We start from the raw sequence: 24456 nt of genomic DNA on the forward strand, positions 1-24456 counted from the left end.
ATGTGGGGAAATACAGTGGTTCGACCGACCCGGACGACCACATGAACATTTTCATGGGTGCGGGGTTGAACGGCCTGTGGGACGAACCTACCTGGTGCAACCTTTTCCCCCCAGACCCTCACGGGCCTGGCCAGGGCATGGTTCGATTCTTTGCCAGTGGGATCACTGGCCTCATTCGAGGACTTGCACGCAAAGTTCCTCGCTCATTTCAGCCAGCAACGACGTCGCGTACGTGACTCGTTGGACGTCATGAACATCTGGCGAAGGGACGGCGAATCTTTAGAAGCATTCGTCGTCCGGTACAATAAAGAGTGCCTAGATATAGGTGACGTGCAAGACCAAATGGCACGGAAGCATTTCATTAAGGCCGTCAGGGACAGGCAGATGGTTATGACCATCTCTGGCAAGGAGGGCTTGCCTAAAAAATGGGAAGATGTCATGGCCGCAGTCAAGACATACGCCCAGACACAACGGTCCCTTGAAGCGCATGTGGAAAAGGCACAGCCCCAAGCCGAAACCTCCCACCTAGGGTCCAAGCGTAACAATAAACGCAACCGGGACGTTGGAAATCGCGATATTTCCAAACCATACTTCCCGCGGACCAACTCGTTTGACCCAAAGAACTACAACCCCCAACGGGAAAACCGGGCACCAAGGAAGGATTCTCGGGACCGCAACTGGACCGAGATCACTGTGTCGCCAAGCGAAGTCCTTCTTACGGACGCACAGCTCTTGCGACCGGCCCAACCAATGAAGTCCAAGAAAAATCAGGATCTCACACTCTATTGTGAGTACCACAAGGACTCGGGCCACACCACAAACAACTGCATCAGTCTCCGGCTGGAGATTGAGCGAGCCTTAAAAGAGGGGAAACTGCAACATTTTTTGCCGGGTGGACAAAAACCCACTAAGCGCATCACCCCTCATGGCGAAGGCACCTCCTCCGGGAAGAAGACCATGTACGTGGCCTCCATGCACATGATCAACGGAGGTAAAGGTAGGCCGCACAAAGCGGCGAGAAGGCCGGACAATGACTGGAAAGACGAGCAAGTCGTCTTTCCAAAAGTCCGAGGCGGACCGCGCGACAGGCGCGCCGTCGTAATTACAGGCCAACTGGCACATTACTGCACCGAGCGTCTATTCATCGACCCGGGCAGTACTTCTGATATAATCTACGAACAATGCTTCAACCAGTTCGACCAGGAGGACAAAGATCGGTTGCAAGCAGTAGATTACCCGTTGGCCGGGTTCGCAGGGGAAACTGTCTTTCCCCTGGGCCAGATTACTTTTCCTGTGCGTCTTACCAGCGGAAGGCACACAAGAACAGAAGAGGTAAACTTTATGGTTTTACCTCACACCTCTAGATATGATGTACTCCTTGGGAGGGAATCTCAAGGCGATTTCAATATGATTACGTCCGTCCCCCATTCTGCTGTCGGTTTCCCAACCGACTCAGGGGTCGCGATAATCTACGCATGAAGGGACGTCATGATGTCGGACGAAATACGTCCGACCAAGGTCGCAAGGCCCACTCCCAACAACCAACCAGAAAAATGGGTTCTCAACGCGAGATACCCAGAACAAAAGATTACATTGGGTCACGCCTTGTCCCCGACCACCAAAGCGCACCTGAAGCAACTTCTCTTCAGGAACCAAGACATTTTCGCGTGGACACCCGCAGACATGACAGGGGTCCCACGTGATATTGCGCAACATCACTTGAATACCTTGCCAGGTATCAAACCGGTGATCCAAGGCCAACGCCACCTTGGATCCGCTAAAAACCAGGCGATGCAAGAGCAGGTGGAAGAACTGCTCTCCGCAGGCATCCTGCGGGAAGTTAAATACCAGACTTGGTTATCCAACCCAGTCATGGTAGAGAAACCATCCGGGGGCTGGCGCATGTGCGTCGATTACAAGGACCTCAACAAAGCCTGCCCTAAGGATTGTTACGCACTCCCAGAAATCGATGAAAAAGTCGATAATCTGGCACCATTCAGATGGAAGTGCTTGCTTGATTGCTACAAAGGTTACCACCAGGTACAAATGGCAATCGAGGATGAAGACAAAACGGCATTCCGCACTCCTACCGGGAATTACTGTTATACAAAAATGCCGTTTGGGTTGCGCAACGCGGGCGCAACCTACCAAAAATTGATGAATGACACTTTCCGCGGGCAAATAAGCAAAAGTGTCGAAATCTACATGGACGACCTAGTCGTCATGAGCATGGAGGAAGATACCATGCTCACAGACATCGAAAGAACATTTCAGACTCTGCGAAGCGTTAACATAAAGCTCAATCCAGGGAAATGCTCGTTTGGAATGGAAGAAGGCAAATTCCTTGGGTTCATCGTGACCAAAGATGGATTCAAGGTAAACCCGGAGAAAGTTCAGGAGATCGAGCGCATGCCATCGCCTTCAACGATGAAAGACATGCAACGGCTGGCCGACAGGCTAGCCGCACTAAATAGATTCTTAGCCAACCATGCAGCTAAGTCTTATCCCTTCATCAAGACCCTGCGGAACTGTTTAAAGAAGGAACAATTCCAGTGGACCGCAGAGGCGGAGAACGCTTTCCGGGAAATGAAGGAGTGTTTGATACAACTCCCAACTTTGACCGCACCACGCAAGAATGAGCCATTCATATTATACCTATCTGTCGCAGACAACGCGGTAGGTGCGGTAGTGATAGTGGAGCGGGAGGGGGTTCAAACACCCATCTATTACATCAGAAAGATGCTCAACGACCCAGAAACAAGGTACTCAATAATGGAAAAATTGGTATTAGCACTAGTGCACGCATCAAGACGGCTGCGACGCTACTTCGCGAACCATGTCATCACGGTGCTAACCAATTACAGGATCGGCCCGATCCTATCCAAACCTGACATCTCTGGGAGATTAGCAAAATGGGCAATAGAGCTGGGCGCGCACACGCTGAACTATAAACCGCGCCCCGCGATTAAAGGCCAAATCTTAGCTGATTTCGCCGCCGAAGTACCGGTGAATCGCATCCAAGAATGCGAAGAAGCACAAAACCCTGCACCAACACCATCTTCCTCAGAAACATGGGCACTATTTACCGATGGGGCCTCCAACGAAGAAGGTGCGGCCGCAGGTCTGCGACTCGTCAGCCCTGATGGCCAAGAACTTACATATGCAATCCGCCTCGATTTCAAAAGCACAAATAACGAGGCCGAATATGAAGCCTTACTGGCAGGACTACGTTTAGCAGTCAAACTCGGCGTGCAACATCTGGAAGCACACGTCGACTCTTTGTTGGTTGCAGGACAGATACGCGGCGACTATGCCGCAAAGGGGGATATCATGATCCTCTACCTCGAGCAAGCCCTGCAACTAACATCAAAGTTCACTTCATTTAATATCCGGCATATTAACAGGAGTGAAAACAAATCCGCAGATGCACTCTCCAAACTTGCATCCACCAGCTTCCAACACCTGGCAAAGGAGATACGTATCGAAATTCTACAAAATCCTTCAGTACCCCTGCGCCAGGTCAACGTCATCCAATACGGCACAACATCATGGATGACACCGATTATTGCATATTTGCAATCAGGTGTGACTCCCGAAAGTAAGTCAGAGGCACACAAGCTGCAATACAAAGCATGCCATTATCAAATGGGAGACGGTATCTTATACCGCAAGTCATACCTAGGGCCACTCCTACGATGCGTCAACCCCCAGGATGCCACATACCTCATTAGAGAGATACACGAGGGTATGTGCGGCATACACGCCGGACCACGCATGGTAGTGGCCAAAATCATGAGTGCTGGGTATTACTGGCCCGGCATGCACCTGGACGCCGTCAAAGAATTGCGCAAATGTGTCAACTGTCAACGACATGCTCCAAAAACTTTGCGCCCCAAGAACAACCTGGTCCCAGTCACCACCGCATGGCCCTTTCAAAAATGGGCAATCGACGTGGTGGGACCTTTCCCTGACGCACCAGGTGCGGTCAAATTTATCATAGTAGCGGTTGATTACTTCACAAAATGGGTAGAGGCAAAACCGCTCGCCTCGACCACTGCTATGATAACAAGGAAATTCATATGGGAACACATCATCTGCCGTCTCGGTCTACCAATGTGCATCGTCACCGATAACGGCACCAACTTTGTTGCCGACGAATTCCAAAAATGGCTAGAAGAACTGCATATTGAGCACATATTCTCATCAGTGGCACACCCACAAGGGAATGGCCAAGTCGAGAGTATCAATAAAAGTCTAGTGGAAGGCATCAAAGCACGGTTGGGAACAGCCAGACGTGGTTGGGTCGATGAACTCCCAAGTATCCTATGGGCTCACCGTACGAGCCCAAAAACGAGCAATGGGGAAACACCCTTCAGCCTAGTCTATGGTTCAGAAGCGGTGATCCCCGCGGAAGTAGGCATCCCTTCTCCCAGAATGTTGGCTATTGAAAAAATAGACAACAGTATGGAACGCAGGATTGACTTAGACCTCTTGGAAGAGAGGCGTGAAAACGCTGCCATCAATGAGGCTAAGTACAAATCCAAACTGGAAAAGTACTACAACTCGCGTGTCCGCGTTTGTACTTTCAACCCGGGAGACTACGTCCTCCGTGACAATGAAGCATCTAATGCTGAACGCCCAGGAAAACTTGCCCCCAAGTGGGAAGGACCCTACCTCATCAATGAGGTCTTGGGAAAAGGCGCGTACAAATTGCAAACGTTAGAAGGCGAACCTATCGCACGTACATGGAATGCACAACAGCTTAGACGCTGTTACATGTAAGCCATGTTTTTAAATTTTCATGTAACCTATCGGGCCGCAGGCCATTTGCAATTAAATAAACGAGCAATTCAATGCAATATTGTTTGTTACTACTATTACAAATGCGTGTTCCACTTTGCGATATCCGCAAAAACAGATTGGCAAAATTTTCATTCGCGATACCCACACAAAGTGCCAACCACACACAAATATTGTAATAGGCCAGCAAAAGGCAGAATATTAAGTATCTATCCGGCCGAATAGACAAGTTTTTACAAATCTTACACAATTCCTAAACCCTAAAAAGGTACACAATGGAATTGACGCGTACTCATACGACAAAGGTATGGAGTATACTTGACCCCATTCACAAATGGGTAAAGTCCCGGATATACAAGTTTTTACAAAACTTACTCAGTCCTGAAACCCTAACGGGGTAAATGACGGAATTGACGCGTACTCATACGACAAAGGTATGGAGTATACTTGACCCCATTCACAATGGGTAGAGTCCCGCATATACACGTTCAAACATGCAAGAAATTAAAAACCTTGTACACATTGAACAGCAAACTTTATATTCAAAAAAATCAAGCACCCACGTGATGCTTGATGGATTTACATGAAGTTTCTAACATATACAAGAGGAAAACAAAAAAGGGGGCACACTAGCCAACCTAAACCCTATTTGGTACCGCTGGTTCCCGCGCCATCTTGGCCGCCACCAGCAGGATCCTCTTCTACATCGGCATACAGCATCCGCAACCGGTATACATAATCTGCAGCCTCCAAACATTCGTCCAACTTCTCCACACAAGAGAGGGACGTATCGTAAAAGGAAGCAACAGCCGCGTTAAGGAGCGCTTCGGTGTCCACATCACGAAACCCGGACCGCTCTTCAGTATAACCGCCTTTAGACATGACGTTGATGTGACCGATACAGCGGCTGTAACCAGCTTTAAAACCGGCATCGCGGGCACGTTCCTTGACCAAGTCCAAACCAGTTGCGGTTTCAGGAGCATCCATGATGGCCTGAACAATCTGCAACAAAAGGATAACAAGGTCATTATACGGACAACCTTTGATACAAAAGTCACAAAATACTTACATGTCCAATGCCATGACTCCGCATCCACTCACGATCAGCCTCCAGTTGTTGGAGCGAAGAAGTCAGCGCATCTCTGGCTTCAACAGCAGCATCAGCCCGCTCTTCCGCAACAGTCACGCGGGCTGTGAGGTCTGTAACCGCGACCTCCCGGGTCTGAACTTCAGCCTTTCAAAGAGCAAAAAACAGTTTACTCAAAATCAGTAAACATTCTCAAAAGGCGGAAAGAAAAATACAAACAGAAGAGCGACTCTCACTCTCTTTGGCCTCCTCAAGGGCCTTTGCAGCACGAGCCCCCGCTTCCTTGGCCTCTTCAAGCGCCTTTACAGCCCGGGCCTCCGCCTGCTGCGCTTTAACCGCAACCGCCTCAACTGCAGCCTTCACTTTGCCCAAAGTAGCGTTCGCTGCCTTGGCATTCGTCAACTCCTGACGAGCACGAAACAGATTGTCATTCTGCTTAGCCCAAGATTCATTCCACTTCTTGCGCTCATTGGAAAACTTTTCGTTCCAACTCTTGCGTTCATCAGAGAGTGAGATATTGATTTTTCTTGGACTTCATTGGTTGGGCCGGTCGCAAGAGCTGTGCGTCCGTAAGAAGGACTTCGCTTGGCGACACAGTGATCTCGGTACAGTTACGGTTCCGAGAATCTTTCTTTGGCGCCCGGTTGTCCCGTTGGGGATTGTGGTTCCTTGGGTCAAACACTTTTAACTCAGTTATGGTTTTGGCGCACTTTAAATTTGTCATCGGATAATGGTTACCGTCTCTCTCTCTCTGGTAATTTTTTTCTCCATGGTTCTGTATAAACTTTGTTAAAAATTAATTTTATTCAAGATAATAGCATGATGAACCAAGTTAAATAGATACTGAGATCGCTATCGGTATTGTTATAATCGGAACCTATATTGGTATTTTTGTGCATATCGTCACTTCCAGTAAACCAGCTTTAAAACCGGCATCGCGGGCACGTTCCTTGACCAAGTCCAAACCAGTTGCGGTTTCAGGAGCATCCATGATGGCCTGAACAATCTGCAACAAAAGGATAACAAGGTCATTATACGGACAACCTTTGATACAAAAGTCACAAAATACTTACATGTCCAATGCCATGACTCCGCATCCACTCACGATCAGCCTCCAGTTGTTGGAGCGAAGAAGTCAGCGCATCTCTGGCTTCAACAGCAGCATCAACCCGCTCTTCCGCAACAGTCACGCGGGCTGTGAGGTCTGTAACCGCGACCTCCCGGGTCTGAACTTCAGCCTTTCAAAGAGCAAAAAACAGTTTACTCAAAATCAGTAAACATTCTCAAAAGGCGGAAAGAAAAATACAAACAGAAGAGCGACTCTCACTCTCTTTGGCCTCCTCAAGGGCCTTTGCAGCACGAGCCCCCGCTTCCTTGGCCTCTTCAAGCGCCTTTACAGCCCGGGCCTCCGCCTGCTGCGCTTTAACCGCAACCGCCTCAACTGCAGCCTTCACTTTGCCCAAAGTAGCGTTCGCTGCCTTGGCATTCGTCAACTCCTGACGAGCACGAAACAGATTGTCATTCTGCTTAGCCCAAGATTCATTCCACTTCTTGCGCTCATTGGAAAACTTTTCGTTCCAACTCTTGCGTTCATCAGAGAGTGAGATATTGATTTTTCTTGGACTTCATTGGTTGGGCCGGTCGCAAGAGCTGTGCGTCCGTAAGAAGGACTTCGCTTGGCGACACAGTGATCTCGGTACAGTTACGGTCCCGAGAATCTTTCTTTGGCGCCCGGTTGTCCCGTTGGGGATTGTGGTTCCTTGGGTCAAACGGGTTGGTCCGCGGGAAGTATGGTTTGGAAATGCTGTCGCGATTTCTAACGTCCCGGTTGCGTTTATTGTTACGCTTGGACCCCTGGTGGGAGGTTTCGGCTTGGGGCTGCGCCTTTGCCATATGCGGTTCAAGGGACCGCTGTGTCTGGGCGTATGTCTTGACTGCAGCCATGACATCTTCCCATTTTTTAGGCAAGCCCTCCTTGCCGGAGATGGTCATAACCATCGGCTTGTCCCTGACGGCCTTGATGAAATGGTTCCGTGCCATTTGGTTTGCCACGTCACCTATTTCTAGGCACTCTTTATTGTATCGGACGACGAATGCTTCTAGAGATTCGTCGTCCCTGCGCCAGATATTCATGACGTCCAACGAATCGCGTTCGTGACGTCGTTGCTGGCTGAAATGAGCGAGGAACTTTGCATTCAAGTCCTCGAATGAGGCCAGTGATGCCACTGGCAAAGAATCGAACCAAGCCCTGGCCAGACCTGTGAGGGTCTGGGGGAAAAAAATTGCACCAAGTGGGTTCATCCCACTGGCCGTTGCATCTCGCGCCCATGAAAACGTTCATGTGGTCGTCCGGGTCGGACGAACCGTTGTATTTCCCAACGTTGAATGGGAATCTTGTTGTGGTGACGTGGGCGTGGGCAATTCGCAGGGCGAATTTGGAGTTTTCGGCCGCAGCTTTCGGCCTGTAGGGCTGGTTCTCAGGGCGCTTTGCGGCCCTGAGGTATGTGTTGCGTGGATGAGTGGGAGGAATATAGTTGCGTCCTTCCGGTCTGCTGCTGGTGTCATGCGAATCCCCGCAATATGTATGGTCGTCCGGGTCGGTACGGGCATAACCTTCATACTGGGGCAGCGGTCCCAGCCGGCTTTGGATGCCGGAACTGCGGTGGACTGTGGATTGCCGCCTGTTACCGCCTTGGGGGCCCAGGCGGCTTTGTATTGGGCCCCTGGTGTGGGACCCATATGGGGAATCGCCCTCATTTATTGTGCGGACCTCAAAGTAAGAGGATCCGCGGTCCTCACGTCTGCTTCTGGAGGCTGGACGTGAGGGTGCCCTGCCGTCATATTGTAAAATACGACCCGCAGGTGTGTGCGGTGCCGGGGTAGGCTCGGCTTGTATTTGCGCTTCAGCGCAAGCTCGGTTATATGTTGTGGCCAGCAGGGCGGCCTGCTGGTCATACCAGGTGTGAGGGTCCATGTCCGGAGGGATCACAGATGCGTACTGTGATAGGTTGTGTCCGAATGTTAGGGATGGACCCCTTTGCGTTGATGTGCCAATATGGCCCGGATTTAGGTACGGGGGAGTAATCCCCGCATTTCCTGGGTTGGTGGGGAGTAGATTATCCCCGGTAGTGTTGTTTTGGTGATCAGTCATGATCTTTTGAGAGGGAGAAGGATGGTTGAAAAAGTGCTAAGAGTAGCGGTGGGCGCCAATGATGAAACAATGGTTAACCGGGCAGGGTTAACTCACTGGTCTCGTCAAGAAGGGTTAATCCCTTCCTCTCGAGGATCGCTGGCTGGATCACCGGTGGGTTGATCTCCTGCACAAGGAAACAAACCGTGACTCGTAACAAGGAGGATGAGGTGGGGGGTGCTCCTTGTTACCACTCTCCTGCTTGGGAAGCAAAGTATGATAGTAGTAGTAGTGAGAGAGTTGTGAAGAGATACCTCAAATCTGGTTTGGGGTTGGTATTTATAGCCGAGGAGTGACGGAGGAGGTGGATGGATAGACTGACGGTATGCTGCACCTTTGCAGGTGTGTCAGACATGTCGGCCGGGGAGGCGACACCACGTCAGTCTGCTGCTTACGTAGTCCTTTCAGGTGGCTGCCATTGATGCTACTTGCTCTGTGGTGTCAGTCCCACTTGATGAGTAGACAGGGTGCGGTGCAAGCCGCATCGCTGTCTGCGGTAACTGTAGATGTTCCCGCGTCTTACTCTTTTGATCAAGAAATACGCGAGATGCGGTGCCAGGCCGCATCGTCGGCTGTGGTGACTGTTGCTGTTATCCAGCTTCTCTATATTGATAGAAGTGTTCACTGGATGTGGTGCCAGGCCACATCGTACAACAGATGCGGTGCCAGCCGCATCGCTATACCGTTCTCATATTCCAGGTAAGTCCTCCTCCATCCAGAGGCGTCTCTGAGAATTCACATACCCTGTTCGAGCTTAAAAAAATGTGCCCTCCCGTTATGTTTTGTTATTATTTAAAAAAACAAATTAGTATTGGGTTCATTAAACCTAATTCCAAGTGGGCTAAATTCTAAATCATAAAAAATATTTGTAATGGGCCTATACTGGAAGTGGTATATGCTTACTATTTAAAAAAATAACATATACGTATCGGATTTTTTTTAAATCGCATGCCCCTCGAAATTGTGGGCCTTGTGCGGAGGTCCTCCCCGCACACCATCAAAGCCTCCCATGCCTCCATCACTGGACATATTGGATTCAACCACTGTGTCGACGCGTTCCCGCACGGACATAAGTAGGTTGTTAGCTAGTGGGGGTTTTGATAAGGGTAATGGTCACTCGCGGTCGATGCTGACGCGAGATCTGGGACCATACCCCTTCAATGACGGATTAGCGTTAGGCGCTAAAGAATTAGAACATGCAATCTCGATAAACAATCAAGAATGAAATGTTTGGAAAAACTAGAGTACTAATGCAGGATTAGGTGTGCCACAAGGAAATATAATTGGATGCATAATCTATGCATTACAAATTTTCTCCTAAGATAAACTGATATTGGTACTAAATTGTTTGACATTAATCTTTTCGGCTATTGGAGGACCACCATGAAGAAAAGCATGCTAAAATGGAGTCAACCTTTTAATATCACGATTGTAAGCTCATGTGACCAACCTAAAAGCCAAGATCAATCCATGAATCACAAAATCAAACCTAAAAGCCAAGATCAATCCATGAATCACAAAATCAAGCTATTAGTCAACTAGATGACAAGTCACAGGCGTGCCATACGCACTAACGATCATTAACTGTGTAAAAGAAACCCGGAGCTACTCCATCTACAAGCTCGACCATGCCTTATGGCCATTCCAAACTATGGTGCACTTGACGAAACCTAAGTTTGGTGGTTATTTGAATTATAAGTGAATCTCGAAGGGCCTATTGTGGCATTATCTGGAACATAATCCCTAGAGAATTAGGAGTTGACTAGCTCGACCTTTTTAACGTGATTCCCCCGCGTTTCGCGATAGGCTTTTAATATGTATTGATTTGGTTCATCAAAGTACCAAAGAGAAACGTGATGTTTTTTATGAGATTTTTACAAGTATTGGCGGTTGCTAAATGAAGGGTAAAGTATCTTACAAAGTCTCCTAAAATAAGAAGAGTTCAAAGACATAATGAATCATAAAAAAATAACACAATGTCGAGAAAAAAAAAAACAACACAATCCAGAGAAATATAACACAATGTCGAGGCAAAAAAACATACTGAGTTGCAAAAAAGACACAATGACACAAATTGAAAAAAGAAAAATGTTAAATAAAAAGACACAATGATCTTAAGAAAAATTCTACAAATATACAAGTAAAAAAATTCAACAACGAAAACCTAAAATCTCATATCGTATAGTTAGTTCATGAGACGGTCTCAATGCCGCTTGAATGAGTTCAATCAGAGTCTTTTGATACTTTTCCTATAACTTCCTATTTTTAGAAGATTATGTATTTAATTCTAACCCAGTAAATGAAATCCATCCTATTTTAAGGATTAACAATTCATACTTTAACTAGATCTCTCATCAAAGTTCATTTCTTGAGTTTAAGTGGTTTTTATTCAGGGCTGGCTCGTTAGGCTTATCAACCTAGGCTAAGGCCTAGGGCCACCAATGTTTTTTTCTTTTCATATATTAAACTTGTTTTTAGCCAATTTAAACAATGTTTCTAGGCTTGTGATTTAGGATTTTACTTCACGAGTCCACATTGCCCTCAAACTCTTCATTCCAGAATCCCAAAGAAGCGCCGCAACACATCAACCCTCGTTACTTGCAATGTCTTTTGAGTAACCAATGTGAAATTGATTACAGATTGAGTGAAATTAGGGCCAACAATCATCGCTATAACTATTCAATATCTCAATCTCAATAGGGTCCCGACTTTATAGTCCGCTTAGGACCTCTAAAAACGTTGGAACGACCCTGTTTTTATTACCCGACTAGTGATTATGTATGGTGAAATTCACTACTAGAAAAGTGTGGTTGTTTGCTACGGCAATTTCCGACGGAAAATAATGCGTCGTAAATTCTAGTTGTACAAATTAAAAACCATGTATTTGAGACAAGTAGCGATATGATAGCGGTGTCGATAATAAAACCCTATTTTTTTTTCACAATTTGTATTATTAATGGAAACGATTTGTAGATATTGTAATAGTTTTTAATTATTTTATTTCCTTGTTATTATGGTTCTCCTCAATTGTAGGAAACCCTTGTAATTCTTTATTATAAATACATGGTCTCATGCCTCAATAATGATTGAGGTTGATTTTATTTACTTCTACATGGTATTAGCCTAACAACATTCAACCCTAATCGCCCCCCCTCTTCTTTCTTCGATCTTTTCCTGGTTCCTCATGGCTTCTCCCTCTGATTCTTCTACCAACAATGTTCCTCATCTTTACCCCATCAAACTTTCTGCTACAAACTATCTAGTTTGGCGTAATCACATGCGTCTACTCGTCGCACATCATAGCCTCACGGCTTACATCGATGGCTCTTCATCTTCACCGTCGGAGACAGTCACGGCCGATAACAAAACTATCGCTAATCCGGAGTTCGCTTCGTGGACCGCTAATGATCAAAAAGCCGCTCTTCTTCTTCTTATTTCTTCGTTAACAGAGGAGGCTGCGGCTGAGGTTCTTGGTTTAAATAGTGCACGCCAAATCTGGACAGCACTCGAAGCCGCCTACAGCAATGCATCTGTTGAGTGAGTTCAGCCTTTACGTGACTCGCTTCGTTCTTTAACCAAAGGTACCACTTCTGTTACTATTTTTGCTCGGAAATTTAAGAATATTTGGGGAACAGCTTGCTGCCATCGGACATCCGGTTGCCGACATCGACAAATTACACTGGTTTCTCTGCGGTCTTGGACCCTCTTATGAGGTTTTCTCTACTGCCCTACGTGCAACAAAGCCTGCTCCAGCTTTTCGTGATTTGATTGCCCAGGACGAGAGCCATGAATTGTTTTTGCAATCACTTCATGGCACTTCTACTCCTCCAGTTGCATTTCATGCTCAAAACAGACGCGAATCTGGTAATGGTCGGGGCCGCGGCTCTTCAACTCGCGGATCATACTCTCGCAGTTCATATTCTGGGAATAATCGAGGCCGTGGTACTAATCGCAGGCCGCCTCACTGCCAACTTTGTCGGACAAATGGTCACTATGCCTCCTCCTGTCCAAGTCTTCATACATATGCGTCTCAGGCTTCTCCTTTGGATGATTCTTTAGCCAAGGCGTTTCACGCGCAGTGCCATGTTAACCATGACAACCCAGATTGGACGAGTGATTCCGGTTCCACTGATCACATGACCTCGAAACACGACTGTCTTCATCACTCTACTCCTTATACAGGTAATCATAAAGTCACTTTTGGCAACGGTAAGCAACTTCCGATTACTCATACGGGGTCATATAAACTTTGTGATAATATTACTCTACGTGATGTTCTTGTTGTTCCCAATCTCACCAAGAATTTATTATCTATTAGCAAGTTGACTGCCGATCACCCTGTTGATGTGCTCTTCTCTCAACATTATTTTCATATCCAGGATCGGAAAACAAAACAGGTACTCACTAAAGGAACATGCTCGGATGGACTTTACGTGCTTCAAGATCGCCCACAAGCTTTGGTTGCTGCTGTTTCAAATAAAGCTTCTTATGAGTTATGGCATTCTCGTTTAGGACATGTGTCTTTTGATGTTATTTTTGTTTTAAACAAGACTGGTGTTTTGTCTGTTACTTCATTATTGCCCAAACCATCTATTTGTACGTCGTGTCAACTTGCAAAGGGACAACGTTTATCTTTTATTAATAATGAAAAACGTGCATCTTTTCCGTTAGATTTGGTTCATTGTGATTTATGGGGACCCGCTCCCGTTACATCTATTGACGGATATCGTTATTATGTGATCTTTATTGATGATTATTCTAGATTTACGTGGTTTTACCCACTTAAAACTAAGACAGGATTTTATTCGGTATTATCCGTTTTTATTAACCTAGTTCAAACACAATTCTCGAGAAAAATCAAAGTATTTCAGAGTGATGGTGGTACTGAGTTTGTTAATCACACGGTTCGGAAAATATTTGAAGATAATGGAACCTTTCATAGGTATTCTTGTCCGTACACACCTCAACAAAACGGTCGTGCTGAAAGTAAGCATCGCCATCTCGTTGAAACGGGCCTTGCTATGTTATTCAATGCTAACGTTCCGGCAAATTTCTGGGTCGATGCATTTTCCTCGGCCACCTATATTATTAACCGAGTACCTTCTCCTGTCTTAGAGAACAAGTCACCCTTTCAAGTCATGTTTCATATGTTGCCACAATATTCAAATTTTCGCGTTTACGGGTGTCAAGTTTTTCCTTATTTACGGGACTATGCTAAGCATAAACTAGAGCTACGGAGTATTTCATGTGTTTTTCTCGGCTACAGTTCATCCCACAAAGGCTTTCGTTGCTTAGATCCGGCCACTAACCGGATATTTATTACCCGTCATGCTAGGTTCAATGAGGCGATCTTTCCTTTCAAAGACACCCATGCTACTGTGGATCTTCAAAGCTTGCTTCTTACAACCTTTATTGATGATATAATTCATCCTACATCACCAACCCATGCAACCAATCCATCGGCCCAGCCCAGCCCCACTTCAACTATTTCTTTTAATCCATCAGCTTCATGTCCACTTTGTGTTCCATCTCAAAGCCCAATTGGAACTGGCCCAGCTCCTTCTACAGCACCTATTCTACAAGAATTGGAACCTGGCTCACCCGCATCTGCACCTCCATCACAGGCTGGCCCAGCTATCGAGCCCGATTATGCTGCCGAGCCCGAGCCGGTTACTGAACCCGAGCCCGTTACTGACCCCGAGCCCGTTCCTGAATCATCTACATCTTCTACATCTGCCAATACTCATTCGATGACAACCCGATCCAAGGCAGGAATTTTTAAGCCCAAATATCAAGCGGATCTTGCATGTCTTAACTCTTACGCCTTGCATGCTGCCCTATCCTCTGCTACTGAACCACGTGGGTTTAAGTCTGCGGCCAAGGATCCTTTATGGATGGCGGCAATGGTTGAAGAAATTCACGCTCTACAACACAATCACACTTGGACGTTGGTTCCTCGACCACCCTCCACCAATGTTGTGGGTTCCAAGTGGGTTTTTCGAGTTAAATATCACTCTGATGGTTCCATAGAACGCTACAAGGCACGTTTGGTGGCTCAAGGCTTTACTCAAATTCCGGGGTTGGACTATTCTCACACCTTTAGTCCGGTTGTCAAGGCGTCCACGGTCCGTATTGTTCTTTCGCTTGCTGTTCTTAACAATTGGAGACTACACCAACTTGATGTTAAGAATGCTTTCCTTAATGGTAACTTGAGTGAGACTGTTTTTATGGAGCAACCCCCTGGTTTTGTGAGTTCTCAATATCCGAATCACGTTTGCAAACTCTCCAAGGCTCTCTATGGACTGAAGCAGGCTCCACGTGCTTGGTTTCAACGTTTGAGCACGTTTCTTCTCGCTTACGGATTTACATGTAGTCGTGCGGATACATCTCTATTTGTTCTTCGAAAGGATTCTCATGTCATGTATCTTCTTGTTTATGTGGACGACCTTATTCTAACCGGTAATGACGAATCGGTTATCAATCTCTTTATTTCTCATCTTCATCGAGAATTTGCGATTAAAGATCTTGGGGATCTTAATTATTTTTTGGGCTTAGAAGTTGTTTACACTACCACGGGTTTGTTTCTCACTCAAGCTAAGTATGCTAAAGATATCCCTCTTCGGGCACATATGTATGATTCCAAACCAGCCGCTACGCCACTTTCACCACTTGAATCTTTCTCGGCTGATGGTGTGGCTCACCCTGATCCTACTCTCTATCGCTCCTTGGTGGGAGCTTTGCAATACTTGACAATCACAAGGCCTGATTTGTCCTATGCAGTTAACCAACTTTCACAATTTTTGCATCATCCGACTCTTGATCATTTTCAAGCTGTCAAGCGCCTTCTTCGTTATGTCAAAGGGACGATCTCTTTTGGGCTCACCTACTCTCGTCCTCATCCTCCATCCGTTGTCGGTTACTCTGATGCCGACTGGGCTCGCTGTCTTGATACACGACACTCTACCTATGGTTACTCCATTTTTCTGGGAGGCAATTTAGTTTCTTGGAGTGCTAAGAAGCAGCCTACTGTCTCTAGGTCCAGTTGTGAATCTGAATATCGTGCTATGGCCAACACTGCTGCCGAACTTGTTTGGGTTACTCATCTTCTCCAAGAATTGCATGCTCTTCCTCCTGACCGTCCAACATTGCTTTGTGACAATAAAAGTGCTTTGTTCATGACTCAAAATCCAGTTTCTCACAAACGTGCCAAACATATTGATCTGGATTATCACTTCATTCGGGAGTTGGTCAGCTCTGGCAAGCTTTACACCAAATTTGTTCCAACCAATCTTCAGGTGGCTGACATATTTCGATTGAAGAGTCTTCCGTAAAATGCTTCGTCTTGGACCGCCACCGTTTCGATTGAAGGGGGTATTAATGGAAACGATTTGTAGATATTGTAATAGTTTTTAATTACTTTATTTCCTTGTTATTATGGTTCTCCTCAATTGTAGGAAACCCTTGTAATCCTTTATTATAAATACATGGTCTCATCCCTCAATAATGATTGAGGTTGATTTTATTTACTTCTACATGTATAAATGTATAGGAAATAATTTTTTAAAAGTATTAACTTGATCAATTTTACTATTATCAAATAATTTTTCTTATTTTGTGACGCATTTCCCCAACGAAAACCCATTAACTAACTTTAATTGTTTTGTCAGAAATGCGTCAAAATCATTTTGTTATGAAATTTAATGTTCGCCTGTAAATATTTTCAGAATGTTCAGCCAAAAATGGTAGAATATTTAAAAATATTATCTTTATTCTTAAAGTGTTTTCGCTTGAAAAGATTGTCAGGAATACGTCGGAAATGAGTGTGCCAAAAACGCGTAACAAAACTAAAAATAAAAAAAAATGATAACGATAATAATAATAAAAATATAAAAGTTTCATCGTAAATAAACAATATTATTATTAATAGTAACAAGCTTAATCCTAATAATAAGTTGGAAAATGCGTAGGAAAGTCGTAGAATTTCTGACACTAGTATTTTGTCGAAAATGCATTGGAAATCTTTTAGTAAATTTGTTGAAAACGATTTCTAACGATGTAGACGGGTCATACAAGTATAATCTTTGGACACATTTGAGGAATATATCTATGCTTAGGGAGTTTTGCATTAATTAAGATTAGTAGAATTAATCTTTAACAAATTTAGTAGTTTTGATAGAAATGTGCATATGCGCCAAAATGAAGAAATGGATGTGTTCATTGGATCACATGTTTTTGGATTTTGAGAAGTTGCCAAGATGTAGTGTTTTAATGGTGGGGAATCACATTACGTAGTGTTATAAAACAATAGTACACATCTAAAATGTGTGGTAAAATGATAAATCATCATTTTTTTTGTATGAATGCTGAATTTTGTGTCAATTAGACTGATTGGAATCAAACTTTGTGTTTAACTACTTTCATAATCCTAAATATATTGGTTGCTAAATGCTAAATTAGTGAGTGTTGTGCATTTATAACCTCCATACTTATTATTGATTATGGATCTGACATTTTAATTTTTTTTTGAAAGGTGTGAATTATTCGCGAATGTCGAGAGGTCTAGCATACGTTGTCTTAATAGGGTCCGTGCTAGAGAGCACCCTTGCACGATAGATCCCCAATTTAAACCCCTCAATAAGAAACCCGTATCACCCAGACTCAAACTTGAGACCTGGAGCGAAAAACTCACCTGGGCCTACCATAGGTGGAACTTAAATACTTGTGACCACCACTAGAGCACTACCGATGGTTCATAGTGGTTCATCTTTGTGAAATTTAATACTAGTGTCCGGTAGTTACAAATCAACAAGTTACTATAACAATACATTTTCAGGGTTTACATTCTTTCAATATGAACAAGTTTTACAACTTTCAAATATACCTTGATTCAAAAGCAATCAATTTACATTTAGTTTCATAAATCCCAATATCAAACATAGGTAATCAAGACCACCCACATCTACACCTTATTCCAACAATTTTTTTTTGTACTATATTGAGTCTTTAACCCATTTCTTTACTTGTGTTAATTCAAGCACACCCTCCTGGAGCAAACCCTACTTTTCCTCCAGTCACATCATAAACAACTGCTATTGACTTCTGTTGAACATTCCCAAATATACCAATGTCAGAATCATCCCCATTTGGAGCAAAAGCTAAGCACACTTGTTGAACACCATTTGCATAAAGTGTCCCTTGTGGTGCAATATCCACATTTGTATTCCCACCCCAAAACATTGTTATTTTTGGTATTGTAATTGTGGTAAAATTACTTAGATCATAGCATGTATCAAGTATAGACAACGCTTTCGTTAACGGGTACTTGGTCATTTGCGCTCTAAACGTCTTGCTTAGAGCCGAGTACGCAGTAGGAGGGAGTCGTGTAATGACCGTCCCCGAATCAATGATCATACCAGATGTTTGAAACACAGTTGAACTTATTGGTAGTTTGGTTCCACCAACGGACATGCCTAATAGATCAAGACCGTAGAACGAGTTTTGCGAGGTCGAGAGTGGAGTATACTTAACATTACTACCAACTCCTCCACTTCCAAATGTTAAGTATCCCGTCGAGCTTGTCCTCGACGGGAGACAATACGCGAAAACCTTCCCATATTTGTTTGCGGTTTGCGACACAATCGATAGTTTATCGCGACCTAACCCTATCAACCCGGCAGCCCCACCAAAGAGTCCTTGGTTGTTTTGACCACACCCAAAAAAGAAACCATCAACTACATCTTTTGAAGTTAGTGTAAGTTTCTCTTTTCCAAAGAATCCGACCGAGAACGATTGATCGCCGTATTGGATACCGTATACGCATGTAGACGAGCTGCAACCGGGTGTGTTACCGGTGGCGGACATGAGGTCAGAGCAGTAGTTTGATGAGCATGAAATGTTGGTGTATGTGGTTGACATGGAGGGTGCAAATATGGGTTCTTGTTGACTATAACATGACCGTGCACATGGTTGACATTGAGTCCATGTTAAGTCACTCCCGGTGTCAAAAATGAGTGAAAGGTCTTTTTTAGGGGTGCCTAATCCAACGGTCACAATGTAGTTACCGGATCCAATGGTGCTACCGGACTTTGCGGGGAGAGTGGTCTTGGAGCCGAGTGTGTCTTTGTTTAATGGGTTGGTGGCTAACTTAGCCCTGATTGAGTCAACTCTTGACTGATCATGGGTGAAGATTTCTTCGACGGTCAAAGGTTTAACCGTGTCTTTAGTGAACTTTGAACATGGTCCATGTTTGTGAACTACTTCAAGTGATCCACTTTTCTTGCCACCTAGTTCATGGATTTAGATCTTATTTAGTGTATGTATGAAAAGAGTATAAATTTTAAAAATATTCATGGTAAAAGAACAAACAAAGTATATTAACATGCATAACTATTACTACTAGAAAATTAGATAATTGAGGCCGAAATTGCAACCATAATATAAAGTCGCAAAATTTAGCGACTAATTTGCGAACGAAATCAAAACATCCGCAAAACTAACAACCAACTCAGATTTGGTTGCAAAATTTTTTAGCACCTTGTTTTGGTCGGAAATCGCCTTGTTTCTAGTAGTATAATGACTAAAACAAGGGTTATTGGATTTTATCATCTCTAACTATTGGCTATTGGCCGTTGTCACCCCTAACTATCACTTTGACGCCTATCACCCCCTAACTTAACACTTAGTGTGTTTTTTCACCACCTCGTTAACTAATCACTGACTTTTGATCATGATACTATACTTTTGGGAGTTTCCTAAGATCCCTAAATTAACCTTTCCTAAGATCCCTATGACACCCCCAAAAGTATAGTAACAGGATCAAAAGTGAGTGATCAGTTAACGACGTGATGACAGCAACCAATAGCCGATAGTTTGGAGTGATAAAATCCAATAATCCTAAAACAATGATGATGTTCATGTCAAATACTTTCTCACATAGAAGAAAACGTTAAACTGTTTTAATAAAAAAATAAACTTTTATCTAGTGATAATCTAGTTTTTTATGACATTTAACGTTTTTTAATCATAACTATTAGTATGATAACAATAATAATCTAAATTTTGTTCGGTTGTGTGTCACTTATGATTTGATATGTCGATTAATAAAAACTAAAACACGCTAAACAAATCATTAACTAAGATTCCAAGCAAAACCATCCAAACAAAAAACAACTTATTGAACTTATTATATGAATAAGGGGAAGGTTCCTTTCCATGTGAATCTTCAATAAAACTAGAGCACAAAACCAAAAACGTTTTTGACATTTTTGTCATACTTGGCTAGTGACAATATATTATTATTATTATTATTATCCATGTGTTTATGTTTATTTTATGTTCTACAATATCTTCTAAAATATCCAATTTCGTTAATAAATAACATCAACTTTTTATATATTTATAAGTTTTGTTAGAGTCAGCTAATTTTAAAGAGGGGCCGAAGAGTCTATTGGTAGTATGATAAGGATTTCTTTGTTAACATAGATACTAAACATATATAGTCATTTTCTTATAGTTACACTATTAAATTGACATCGATATAACAATTGAAACGAATATAAAAGAATTATATTGATTTTTATTTTTATTTTGTACGTGTATATGTGTGTGTACCCTCCATATAACGACATCCATCGTAACACAGGTATCTTATCTGTTTGCTTTTTTTTTTTTCGGAATATCTGATTAATTTTAATTGTACAATTTGATTTATCTTATATTATTTTTGGAATGATTTGTTTGTGAAAGTATAACCCCACCAAGGGTACTGGTTTCAAATTTCAATTATGCTTCTCTTTTAATCATTTCATTTTGTAAAGAAGAAATTGTAACATATTTATTTCATATAATATAATAATGATTTTCTTTTAACAATTTAGATTATTAAATTACTTCTATATAGTATTTAGAGTTACTAATATAGATTTCAATCAGTAATATATATCTTGTAATTGAACAAATAAGTTCATTGAGTTTTTTTTTTCAGTTTTATTAAAAATAAATATATTATTTTCAAACAGAAATGAGATATTTATAAACAATCATATAAAATCTCAATAAAAACTAACTAACTTATTAATTAAATTAATTCAATATATTTTAATGTAATAAACATAATAATATTGGTGGTTACTTAAAGTGTGTGGACATTATGGTCCCAAAGTCCCAATAATCTCATCATGGTGGTTGCTATCTAGGGGTCCAATTCTTTTGTTTCAATTTCTTACATGAAAGAGACTTTGAAAGACACTACTATATTGTATTCCCATCCATTGTGAGAAACCAAAATATATTAGATATATAAGGTTAGATTAAGTGGTTGGTTCCTATTTAAACAAAGAAATGTAGGTTTATAGTTAAAGAGTATAATTATGTTAGTCGGTAGATCATATAAAACTTCATGTCATGAGGTTACTTATCTTAGAATCTGACCTTCATGTATTTATTAAAGTTAATGAAAATATCTCTTCTTTGTATGAAAGAGACTTTGATAGACACTTACCTTATATTTTCATTTAGTTAAGCTAAAGTAACTTTATTATTGTAACGTGATCATTGAAAAATATTAATAAACTTAATATTTATTAATACAAAATCTCTTATTTTGTAGTTAAAAAAAATCAAGACATATGCACTATAAATAAGTGAACTTTCAACAACAATATATATAACTTGTTCTTAATCCACTGCTAATCCCTCTCTAATCCACCGGCTAATATTGTGTCACTAATCTACCGGTAAATTTGAATTTGTCAGTGAAAAAATACGTCGAAAATATGGTCGTATGTACAGATTTGATAGGTAGATTTTACCGATGAATCAACGATAATAGCTTCACTGATGGAGGACTCGCTAAAGGATCATTGATGTAATTTCATCGACTTATCACCAATGATTGTTTCATCGATAGATCACCGATGGTACTTAGTGAAAAATAAAATTAAAAGTTAGTTTTTGTTCTTGTTTTGGTTCCATTAGATTTTACAAAAAGAAAAATTAAATTTTAAACCATTGTAGGAGATCTCTTGCTTATTTATGACAGATCAATGACAAATATTTAAAACTCGTTTCCCCTATTTTGGGGATTCCATTAGATTGGTGATCACAGTGGATCAGTATTTTAGAAATATTTTTCTTTAAAATTTTTGGATTTTGTTAGTATTCATTACAAAATAATTTTACAAGTATTAGACTCAAGTAACTAGAACCGTAAGTTATAATATGTGTGTGTGGTAATTATGATGAGACTATAGGTTGTCTTCAATGATTAGAAGTTCCCTACAACGTACCATGCTCATGTGCTTAGAGGGTTATAAAAGATTTACAGATGGTATGGACGTACAAACGACATATATTCACCATTTCGATCTAGGAGATTCTCACATAATCAAATACACACTCACACATGCCTTTTTGTCATAAAATATCAAATTTAATTTATATAGTTATTTTACTCCTAGCATATAGCCCAAAGGTTAGTTGGTAATTAAACGTTAGAATGGTAAAATACATATACCTAAAAAATATGATGCATCAATCACCTCTACAAATATATAATGTTCACAAAGCTATAGTGTAATCTGGGGGCTGTTTCTGTTGTTTTGCTCCGGCTCCCTAGCTCCTAGGGGGTTTTTGGTGTATATGGTTAATAAAAGTTGTCGTTCGAAAAAAAAACCAACTTAGAATTAGAATACCCTGTAAAAACACGCGTGGGTAAAAACACGTATGCATGTGTGTATATTACATATGTGTGTGTTCAAATTAGCATCATAAATATTCAAAAACCTTTTTATTTGTTGGTGAACAAAGTGTTTTGTTTAATCATTCAAAATTATAGTGTATTTCTGTAAATACTATATTTTTTTTGGACGGCAAATTTGGATCACTGCCGGACCACTGGAGTATCATCGTGTCACCAGTGGAACCACCCGATCATATCTAATTATCCATCTCCACTAGGCATAATGCCTATACAACAATTCAGGGGCAAATCCAATAAATATGGGAACAACTCCCTTTTGTAGGAATCGAACGCAGAATCTTTTGGTCCCAAAGCTTTATCCCACGCCGAAGATGGCACTAGACTATAAAGGTATGGACTCTGTAAATACTATATTAACTACTAAATTATGTATTTGTAGAACCATTATAGTTTATTTACTAATGGATAGATGTATTCGCTTGTGAACATAATGATTCATTTATACACACACATGTAGATGTTTAATACATAACCTATTTTAAATACAATCATAAACTGCATGTCTTTATTTCATTAACTAGATCTGATTGGCGCTACACATAAATGCTTTTATGCGATTACAATGATTCTATACTTGAAACCGATTCGTACTGAACGTGCCCCCCCCCCCCCCCCCACACACACACACACCCCACCCACACACACATATATGTAGGGGTTGGTTAACGTACCATATTCCTTAACGTACGATGTGTACGAGATGAAATTACCCACGTTATAAAACTCAAAAACCTTAATCACGCATGTTGAAAACCATAATCACGCATGTTGAAACCCATAATCACGCATGAACATAATCTCGCATGTACAAAATCAGAAATTATGCATAGGGTAAAAACTCTAATCACGCATGTTATAAAACTAATCACGCATGTTATATTTTCACAGCGTACGCAGCGTACGTTAACCCGGATTGTACAATTCACTTTCTCTATATATGTATATATATTGAATTTAATAGAAAACTAACCTATAGCGGAGGGGTTACAAACAGAGGACGGTAAAAAAGAACTTAGTTGAAGGGTATGAAAATGGTGTGCTTCTTGTTCGCTGGCCTCCAAAGCAAATTCTTTTCTTGCAACAGCCAAAACAAAGAAGAGAGAACAAGAAGAAAGGAGCAAGATGAGAGAGTTGGATGATGCCATCTCGATCTCCTTTCTCAATAATGATTCTCACACTCCCTCAATCATCATTATTTATAGCCATTAGATGACCTCATATTTGAAACTTCCAACCTCATTTAATTTACATAATCTAATGCTATTTAAAAAAATATATATCTTAAAACATTTCTGTCACATACCAACATTATTAACATGTTGTTAAAAATATGAGAAACAATACTCTATTTGGTACCAAAACAACGGAAGATTAGACATCTTGATAGTAATATCATGTGAAGTATTTATTCACTAATATTTTCAGATAAGTATAGCCTCTATTTATTGTATTTAAGACAGTATTTTTGTAGATATTTAAGACAGTATTTTTGTAGACATGCCATTTGTATACTAATAAAACTTAAAAAAAAATATTTGGGAATTTAAATGCATTGTACGTAATAGCTTATTTTGATTGATGTATATTTTGGGTGTTAGTGTCCAATTTTAAATTCTTCAA

At 41.9% G+C, this 24456-nt stretch overlaps 1 protein-coding gene across 1 annotated transcript; it reads right to left on the reverse strand.

Moving 5' to 3' along the window:
* Positions 1–17869: 17869 nt before the first annotated feature.
* On the reverse strand, positions 17870–24149 carry LOC110911985 (aspartyl protease family protein At5g10770). The gene is made up of 2 exons (XM_022156647.2): positions 23807–24149; positions 17870–19360 (listed from the first exon to the last, which is right to left on the reverse strand). The coding sequence occupies exons 1-2, from the start codon at positions 23979–23981 to the stop codon at positions 18108–18110; spliced, it is 1428 nt and encodes a 475-aa protein (XP_022012339.1). The 5' UTR covers positions 23982–24149; the 3' UTR covers positions 17870–18107.
* Between the last annotated feature and the right edge of the window lie 307 nt (positions 24150–24456).

Source organism: Helianthus annuus, chromosome 15, assembly GCF_002127325.2.
Source record: "Helianthus annuus cultivar XRQ/B chromosome 15, HanXRQr2.0-SUNRISE, whole genome shotgun sequence".
NCBI classification, from domain to species: domain Eukaryota; kingdom Viridiplantae; phylum Streptophyta; class Magnoliopsida; order Asterales; family Asteraceae; genus Helianthus; species Helianthus annuus.